The 10,194-nt window shown below is 43.7% G+C and overlaps 1 protein-coding gene across 1 annotated transcript; it reads right to left on the reverse strand.

Annotated features, from left to right (window-relative positions):
• Positions 1–2,373: 2,373 nt before the first annotated feature.
• LOC127346640 (disease resistance protein Pik-2-like) lies at positions 2,374–8,726 on the reverse strand. The gene is made up of 2 exons (XM_051372921.2): positions 7,820–8,726; positions 2,374–4,297 (listed from the first exon to the last, which is right to left on the reverse strand). The coding sequence occupies exons 1-2, from the start codon at positions 8,662–8,664 to the stop codon at positions 2,374–2,376; spliced, it is 2,769 nt and encodes a 922-aa protein (XP_051228881.1). The 5' UTR covers positions 8,665–8,726.
• Between the last annotated feature and the right edge of the window lie 1,468 nt (positions 8,727–10,194).

Genomic DNA, 10,194 nt, shown 5'->3' on the forward strand with positions numbered 1-10,194 from the left:
TTTGGGGCGCGCGGATGAAAACGATACCTTGTCTGGTGCGTCCCAAATCCCTTTGGGGGACGCGAGTGGAGATGCTCTTTGGTTCCATTTTCCTCCCTCGATGGCCGGCAAGTCTATGGGTTTCACCACCTCCTGTCGACCGGTACATATGGTTCGATATGTACTCCTCTGACGAGAGAGAAAGCCTCGTTACTCACGGAAGGGAATTTCATCGGCTCTCTAAGCAAAATTGCAAAGAAGTTTCTTTGCCTCATAATTTGTTGGTTTCCCATCGACAATTGTCATAATAATGAGAATGCAATTGAATTCCAACATTTGCTCCACCCGATGCAACGCACGGGCATTTTTACTAGTCCAATCGAAAGTGTGTTCGGCCGACCTTCACGAAGGGAACTTCGTCCCGCGCGACGTACGCGACTCCCGCGCGTCTACGACTCCCGCGTGCTAGCAAGTACAGCATGCATCGATCGGCAGGCACCAAGTACACCTAGCTATCTAATGCATGGATCACGCCGGGACCAAGTACAATTAGCTAGCTGGAGTGTATTATTTGACGGATGGTATATCTCTAGTTAATCTGAGTACTAACTCAATTACGTATAAAACACGAGTACAAATTACGTACAACACATACAATTTCGTATAACACACGAGTACAGTTGAACACACGGGCGAGTACAAGTACAGTCACACACACGAGCAGGTACAGCCGCGCACACAAACAGGTACAGTCGCGCACACGAGCATGTACAGTCGCACACACGAGCAAGTACATGTACAGAAGTACAGTCGCGCATACGAGCAGGTACAGTCGCGTACACGGGCAGGTACAGTCACGCACAACACACGAGTACAGTTGAACACATGAACGAGTACAAGTACAGTCATGCACACGAGCAGGTACAAACGCGCATACGAGCAGGTACAGTCATGACCACGAGCAAGTACATGTGCAGAAGTACAGTGGCGCAAACGAGCAGGTACAGTCGCGCCTAAGTACAGGTACAGTCCCGCACACGGGCGAGTACAGTTAGCGAGTAAAGGGAAAAATTGCACCAAATATACTAAAAACAGAAGTATTTATCAGTTAAGACACGAGTACATTTAGATACACACCACAGGTACCATCATAATATTATTGGAAGTACGAAAAAAAAGTATCTCCAAACCTATCAACATGAGATCTAGTTTTGAAGATCTCGACGCGAGGATCTCAAAAGTGAAAACGGTTCGCAATTTAGACTTACGGTTCTCAAGATATTTCATTTTGAAAAAACGAATCTAGAAGAAAAAGGGAAAAACTGACACAACCCACTCTTCTCTCTCCTCCCCCATCCCCACCTTGCTTCCCTTGCGACACGTGGCGAGTAGGGAGACCACTTCCCAGGGATTTTCTGGCACCACAGCGCGCCACTTGTCACGTGCGGAACGAGTTGTCTTCCCTTCGCGAAGGTCGACCTTTTTTTTAGAGTTTTCGTGTTCATAAGGAAAAAATAATTTGCTATGAAAATCACCCTTCCCAAACCTGGGTCAACCCAAGGCACGCGCAGACAAGCAAGCGCGAGCCAGGCGCCAGTTCTCCCGGACGAGCTTGTCATGGGCCAGCGTGGCTTTAACAATGGGAGGACCATCCAAACGAAGATGATCATTAGAGGAGTAGCTCGAGGCGTATTGCACTAATTCGGTATTTCTAAATTTATACGTACTCACGTTATTTAATCTTTGGAAGCATCTATGACAAATTGCTAATCCATTGTACATTAATAAATGTGCAAGCAAAAGTATCAGATTTTTCATGTGCAAATCTCGCACGATATTTTTTTTTTGCAGAAGTACATATCTGATGAATTATAGAAATGTTTAGAAGAAGTCAAAAATAATTGCAAATAAAATGATGCACTTCAAACATGAATGTAAATAGCAAACATCAACTAAAACTAAAATCAGAGGGGGAAAATGGATACATTTGTGGTATTGAATTGACTTAAAAATAACAGAATTCAGAACTCCAGTTCATCCTGTACAAGTGAAAGGTATAAGCTTAGGATGAGCTTCGGACTTGGGCTAGGGCAGGGGCTCAGGGCCTACGAGTCGTGCTGCCGCCAACCTGGGATGTGCACTGATGTTCATGCTTTTGTACCTTACTCTGCCTCCTAGGAGGATGTAAATAACTTCTATCTTTTCAATGAAATGAAACGCAAAGGTCCTTTGCGTTTTCTCGAAAAAAGTGAAAGGTATAAAAGATAGCGAGTGTATAAAATAATTGTTGCAGGAAATTCAGTAATAGTAGCAAAAAAGTCAAAATTATTAAGTAAGAGTCAAATACATATCACCATTGGATATACTAGCCCGTGTGAACGCACGGGTTGGCAACTACCATACTTCACCAATACTGAGACGACAGTTGGGATAGTCTCTGGCCATTCGCCTAATCGCAGCTTCTGCTTCACGATAACTCTCGCCGTCAAAGTTCTCGACATGAAGTGCAATTTCGACTTCTTCCAGCGAAGGGAGGTTCCATATGCTCAATTCCATGTCGCAGCTGAGGATGTCTGACAGTTCGAGGCGGAAAGTCAATTTTCGAACCAGGGGCATAGCTCCCGGTGTGAACAAATGTGGCCCCAGTATAACATTTTTGAAATTGCACTCTCTCAGGCAAGGGAATGCATTAGTGGAAAGCATGCACCTTTGGGTTGCGACGTCCACCGTAGGGACTTTGAGAATCGACCACAGTTCAACATACCGAAGAGTCGGCAGAGTGCCGAGGATCTCAATGTCCTCCGGTTTCAATTCATTAATATATATACGGAGGAAGGAAACCAGGGAGAGTGATGAAGAATTAACCCATGTCGGCAAAGTTTGAAACTGTCCCGTCAACAGAAGTTTACGGATGTATGGAGAGGGTACCCAGTCCTGCATGACATCAATGTCATCACCATTGAAAATCACCAGAGTCTCTAGTTTGGCAAGTTTTCCCAAGGACTCAACAAAAGTAACAAGTTTATCATGTGCAAATGATACTGGCCAGCAAAAGCTGAGCAGCCTCAGCTGGGTCAGGTACCGCAGTTCTAGCTCCACTCCTTCTTCGAAGTATTGTATGTCTAGCTCTTGGAGTGACGCCAAATTCATAATCCCTCTTGGCAGATAACTTTCATAATACAAGCAAATCAGATTTGTCATCCGGAGCACACTTGCCGGCAAAGTTACATACATTTCCCGTACGTCCAATATCTGCAAAAACTGCAGCTTTGCTATTTCCAATGGAATCTCATAAATTCCTTCACATCTTAATACTAGGTACCTCAGGTGTAACAAATTCCCGACACACCTAAGGTCCACTACGTCCAAAAAACAATCTTCTAGGTCCAACACACGTAATACTCGAAATCTTGAAAGCGGAAGAATCTGATTATTAACATAACAATTGAAAAGTGTAAAAGACCTCACTTGTGACAGGCTCATGGTAGCCAGCCGAGTGGAACTGAGCTCATCCGTGCACTTTTGGATGGAAAGCCTCCGAGGCTTTCTTTGAACATGTATGTCTTCCTTGATAAAATCCAATACGGTAACAAAGTTTTCTTCACTTGACAAATCACAAATCACATCCAACATCATATCATGCACGATACAAGCTTGTGCTCTGCCATCAACATCTATGTATACCGGCTGAATCAAGCTTCTATTGACGAGCTCAATGAAGCAACATTCCCCGAGTCCTATGAGGCCAAGGTCATGCTTTTGCCCTTCAAAAAATCCCTCGGCAATCCACCGCCTTATCAAACGATCTCTGCCAATGCGAAAATCCTCTGGAAATACACTAAGATATAAGAGGCAAGTCTTCAAAAGAGGAGGGAGGTCATAATAACTGAACAACAATATCTTCTTCATACTCTTCATGCTAGGATCATTTGAAAGCCCACGACCAATAGATTCAAGCAAAATATTCCATTGATCTATTTGTTTTATCTGCTGATTACTAGCCAAATGACTGGCTAGAGTAATAATGGCCAATGGCACTCCGGCACATTTCTTCAAAATATCTCTCGACACCTGCTCTAGCTCAGAAGGACATCCAGCCTCGTTTGCAAATATTCTTTTATAGAAGAGCCTCTCGGAATCACCTTCAGAAAGAGGTTGCATCTTATGAATAAGATCATCAGAAGAGCAACATGTGTTAGCCACATCGACATTGCGGGTTGTAGTGATTATTCTGCTTTCGCTATTTGTATCCATAAAAGCAAGCTTGATTATTTTCCATGCATTGGTATCCCATATATCATCAATGACAATGAAGTACCTATAAGCAGAACAACACATGAGCAATGAGTTAGCAAACCAATATGTATTATTTGCATTCGCCAAAACTATGTCAATCACATAAAGAAACAAGTCTTCTCTCGTAAAAGACCTCATAAGAAAACAACATACTACCAACCACATCATGGAATCAAAAGGTGGGTTCATTCAATAAAAGTGGGAGATAGTGAGTATTTATTTTTTTAGAAACGGAGGTTGAAACCCATCCTCTGCATCAAAAATATGCATACAACATCCTTTATTATATTATTCAACAATTGATTAACAATATACATCAAAAAAACCCAAAGCCACCACACTGCACCTACAGACTTGGCAGGGAAATCATGCCATCCGGGCCTTGTGCCGTAGACACATTAACAATGCCCACCAACTAGATATGGGGTATACTCACCCAATGGTGCTCCGGGAGCACACATCCATTTCAATAGACCATCATCAATCATCTCATGCACAAGCTTCAGAAGCCGCCACCACCTTTGTACCACCGACCCATCTTCAGAGTAAAGATCTGCATGATTCTCGCCAGGCCTACCATAGATGCTGCCATGACACCAAAGAACACCACCACCCTGCACTCTTCCATCAAAACGCATCTGCCAACAAGACTCCACAACACCATGCCACCGAGACTCACCCTTGTCGACGCAGAAGATGCCACTCCGTTGCACCTCTAAGGCCCCTCTGCTTGTACCTACTCCAAACGCGATGCCCCCAAGAGGGAGAGAGGTGATGAACAACGCCATCATTTGATCCGGGAGACCCAAATCTAGGTTTTCGCCTAGAGCAACCGACCCTTCCTACCGAGTCCACGTGGTGGCCCGATGTTGTCATTAGTTAGTGGTCAACATGACCACCACCATGACGATGCCCTCCAAGGAAGTTAGCGGCACCCGCAGACGTCGTCGCATCACCGCGACGGCATATCCGGGCAAGGATTTCTCTTCGGTGGTAGTCCCTTGAACTAGTAGAGCATAAGGTGGAGGCTTGCTGGAGGCGCCCGCAATGTAGAAGGAAATGGCATGCGAGATTAAAAACATTTGGGCACATGGCCCTGATCCGTTGAACCCGTCCCAACCATGAGGCATCGCCACCAATAGAAAGAGGAGCCATGCGCTCTGGCTAGGGTTCCGTTACCGCCTTTGGCCTACCGTCGTCCACCCTCATGCAACCCTTTTCCCGACTCCGCTTGATAATTCCACATGGGGCTTGAATGGAAGAACCATGCCTCGCCCCCCTTCATTGGAGGCCAGATGGCTTTGCCGCAGCCACCTCCAGGAGTGATGAGGAGGCGTAAGAGGGGGATGGGGGGGGGGGGGGGTGGCGACTGTGATCTAGGGTTCGCTCGCCTGGTCTCTTGGAGGGCGGTGACCCAGGGGGGCTCTCCCCTTTTGTGTCTAAACGTGTCAATTAAAATGTCTCGGAAAATCCAAAACAACATCCATGTCGATAAATAAAACCAAAACAACCGCTGAGTCGATATATATGAGGGAGTAAAAAGTGTATGAAAATTGATTATTCCATTGCATTACTTGTAATTACTTCCCCTGCTCACCAATATATGACGTTTTAGACACTTTAAACTGAACTAGACGTTACACACCATCATGAGTGAATCTACACAGTAAAAATAGACTAGATACATATAAAAATAGATGAATCTACTAAAAGCTAGAATATCTTATATTTGTGAACGGAGGGAATATAATTGAAATGAGGTAGAATACTAATGACCCCTCTAAGTTTCGTGCTTGTGGGGCTACACAGAAGAGTTTCTTGTTCTTTTTAGAAGATGGTGATTGCTCCGGTGTCCCCCTCAGCTCCATGGTTCAGAAAATTTGGAGCTGCTCCAGCTTTTGCTCTAGCTTTTGGTATAAATATGTGTAGTTGCTCTAGCTTTTGGTACAAATACATGGAGTTGGTTCCGCAGAACACAAAAACATGGATTGGTTATTTATTTACGTTCCACTTCCACCGATAAGTAACCAAAATGTTACACACGTTTTATCTTTCTCCATCTTCTCTCTCGGGTATGTTTCCCAATGCCCATACTCTTCCCCTATTTGACTTCACCGTAGCATGATTCACACCTGCCGCCACCGAATCGAGGCTGCCGGCAAACAAATCAACTTACCTTCAGCGGGAGTCAAACTTGTCTGAATCATTCTTGCTGCCACGCAAATCAAGCTGTAGCTTGTTGCCGCCGCCGCTAGAAACTTGTGTGGCCGCCTCAACCAACTTCGTCATAGGTGAGGCGGCGTGAGACGTAGTGGCGGAAACAACAAGCTCCTTGCGGTGGCGGCAGCGAGCTACAACTCGATTTTACGCGGCAGCGAGAACGAATCAGACAAGTTTGACTCCGGCTGAAGGTACGTTGACTCGTTTGCCAGAGTCCACGATTCAGTGGTGACAAATGTAAATCGCGTTGCGATGAAGTCAAATCAGTAGCAGTCGGATGTAAATTACGGGTGCTCCGTGTTTTTATGTTTGTGTACCAAAAGCTAGAGCAGCTTGCACTTAACTTTTCAAATCGGTCCCCTCTTGAGTGCGTAATGGATTCATAATTCTACTAGTATCTAAATATGAATCTGAAAATTGGTTCAAGATTTCTAATTACCGGTGTTTGGGAACGTCACGGCAGTGCTGGGTGGTTCAGTGCCGGCCGCCATAGCCATACTCACCGTCGTGGCCAGGCCAACTCCACCGCCAGGAAATACTTTGCCACAGGCTGAGATCGATGGATTTCCAGCCAAAGATTTAAGCGATCACGCGGTGCCCAGACATAACAAGGTGTGCTCTATATTTTTATATTTCACGAATTCAACTTCACCTATTTATTCCAAAAGCTGGAGCAGCTCTAACTTCACAGAACCGTGGAGTTAGGGGGGGGGGGGGGGGGGGGGGACAGAGAATCACACCTCTTAGAAGATTCACAGCTTAAAGCGAAACCGATTAACTATGAGTTGCAACTCGTTTAAATATTTCTCATTGAGACTTAAAGATTCGTAATCTAAAAGATATAATACCCCACATCAGCTATTTAAAATCCCCAATATTATTATATATTAATGAGTCGAAAGTATTACTCAAAGTCTGTAAGCTATTTTTAATAAGGCCACTCAAAGTCTAGTATCTGACCATTGGATATCTATATATCTTAGCCCACTCATAGTGGGAGTAGCTAAGATAGTAGTAGTAACATGCAATTACTCCCTCCATACCTTTTTATTAGGATATTATGCATTTCAAGAACAAAAGTTGACCATTAATTTAGTTTAGAAAATATAATATATATACCATCAGTTTCGATGCTATTTACCCACCGAGATGCACGGTGCAGAGGGGTAATTGCAAAAAAAAAAAAAATCAAATTATAGATATCTATTTGCTCATGCACTAATGCCAGCTTCATGTGGAAGATATCCCATAAATATGTGCTAATAACATGTTCGATTAAGTGTACAGAATGCTGAATGCATGTGTGGTAGATGTATGGACGTACCTCTTGGTTCCAAGTGATTGGCGTAGTTGGTTGATGAGTTGACTCTCGTCTAGATCAGATAGATTCAGACTGTTATACATTTGGTTGTCAAGTTCATAGAGAAGTTTTCTGAAAACTTTCTTCACATCAGGATTCTGAGACACGGGCACAAAAGCCGTGCAATCAAATCCCTTGTGAAGCTCATCATACACTGCTTTGGCAAGAGTGGTCTTACCCAATCCTCCAAACCCAACAATGGAGAGTATCTTGGGCGCATGGTCTGCTTCACGGAGCTTACTGATAATCCTGTCCCTTGCATCATCCATTCCAACTAGCGTATGTTTCTCATACAGAATAGACAGGAGGGGGTCGATGTTGGTGATGGTGCCGGTGCCGGGGCTCCAGGTGGCTCGAACATGTACACAATCCCCACCACGTCTCCTGTACCTGTCATCTCGGCTTGCAACCTCATGGACCTTCCCCTTGATCTTTTCCATCGCGGCGGCGACCTCACGGCGAGCCCTGGCCATCTTATACAAGATTGCCATCCTCGATGCGAGGGACTTCATGCTGCCGGCGTCGTCCGAGGGACGCACGACGCCCTGGGCGCTCACCAGAAAGTTCTCCACCAGATCCTCGATGTCGTGAGACACCTCTCTGACTTCGCCGACCCAGAGCCGATCCTCCTCGTCGAGCTCGTCCTGCGGCACCGTCGCGACCTTTTTCAGGCTAGCGTGCATGCGCTGGAGCTCGGTCTGGAGATAGACGACGTCTCGCCCGGCACTCTTTTGCAGCTTGTACTCCTCCTTGAGGAGCTCGCCCAGCTTGGAGAGGAGAGAGACCATGCCATTCATGGCGAGATCCATGCCTGGCTAGATCTCGCTTGCTTGATCGAAATCTCTTAAGTGGTTCGTTGTGGTTTAGCAAATACCTGTGACTGCTCGCTAGTGTTGCTGTGTGAATGGTTTGTTGCTGCCGCTGCAGGGAGCAATCGAGAGATTTATTAGGCACCAGAAGCTTAGCGCTTTTCTTGCCGCGCGTACTCTGGTCTTATCGTTAGGTTGCTCCAATCAGCTTATGCGATACAATAGACAATTTTCAAGTTGGCCATCCACTTGCAAGTTTCAAATGCGGGGTATACTTTGATGGCAGATAAATGCACGCAATGATCCCGTAGACAGCGTTGATACTTGATACTACTAGTAAATGAACGAATACATAAAGTATAGCGGGCCAATAATGGGGTGAACAACACGTTCCAGCTACTACTCAAAGTGATTTTAACATCCCGCCACCATTTTGTCTCTAATGAGTTGCAGCTACTATTATATATTTTATTGATCAAAATAATAGTCAAACTGATTTCTCAAACTACGTGCGTGCCTGTTATGCCTACGACTTCTAATCCATCAACGATTCCGGTGACAACTTGATCAACACCATATATACTACATCCGTCTCAGTTTAACATGTGCGCACGTAGTTTAAGAAATTACTTTGACCTCTAGTTTGGTCAATAAAATATAAAATATATGTTACAAAAGTTATATCATTGGAAAGATTTTTTGCATAGGAATCTAATGATATAGATTTTATAGACATAAAATTTATATTTTATTGACTAAATCAATGGTCAAAGTTTGTCTTAAACTACGTGCCTGTTAAACCGAGACGGGAGGAGTATATTCGTCGCAAAAGCAGGTCGATAATTTTCAAGTTAATTGGCCGTCCACTTGCAAATTTCAAAAGCGGAGTACATGTATTCATGAAAACTAGATGCACCCATTGACCATGTAGACAGCGTTGGTAATCATAGACTGAACGAATAAACATAGTAATACGTCCGTTCCAACGAATATGACTTCATTTTTTTTTCTCTAAAAGTTAAACTAGGTAAAATTTGATCAAGTTTTTAGAAACAACCAACAATACAAATCAACACCGTTAGATGCATCATGCAATATATTTTCATGTGATATCTATATAACTTTATAGTTATTGATAGTTTGTTTCTGAATATTTAATCAAACTTCACTTAGCTTGACTTTTTCAAAAAAACATATGTCTTATTCATTGTAATGGCTGTAGTATTTACTTGGCACTAATCACTACTCCCTCCATACCGATTAACAGGGGTATTACGCATTTCGAGATAAAATTTTAACTACTAATTTAGTTCATAAAATATAAGAAATATATCACAAAAATTATACTATTGGAAGCTTCTTTTGAATATAAATTCAATGGTATAATTCTTGTGGCATATTTCTCATATTTTTTTGACCAAATTTATAGTCAAACTTTGTCCTCGAAATGCGTAATACCCCTGTAAACCGGTATGGAGGTAGTACTCTCTCCATCTCGGTTTAAGACTGATCATAGTGGTAAGTATCATG

Source organism: Lolium perenne, chromosome 4 (assembly GCF_019359855.2).
Source record: "Lolium perenne isolate Kyuss_39 chromosome 4, Kyuss_2.0, whole genome shotgun sequence".
Taxonomy (NCBI): Eukaryota; Viridiplantae; Streptophyta; class Magnoliopsida; order Poales; family Poaceae; genus Lolium; species Lolium perenne.

Excerpts from the sequence above, each read along its gene's own strand:
- LOC127346640 (XM_051372921.2), bottom strand. The coding sequence starts at position 8,664 with ATGGATCTCGCCATGAATGGCATGGTCTCTCTCCTCTCCAAGCTGGGC. Across the intron at positions 4,298-7,819 it reads CAATCACTTGGAACCAAGAG|GTACTTCATTGTCATTGATG; the intron begins GTACGTCCATAC and ends TTCTGCTTATAG.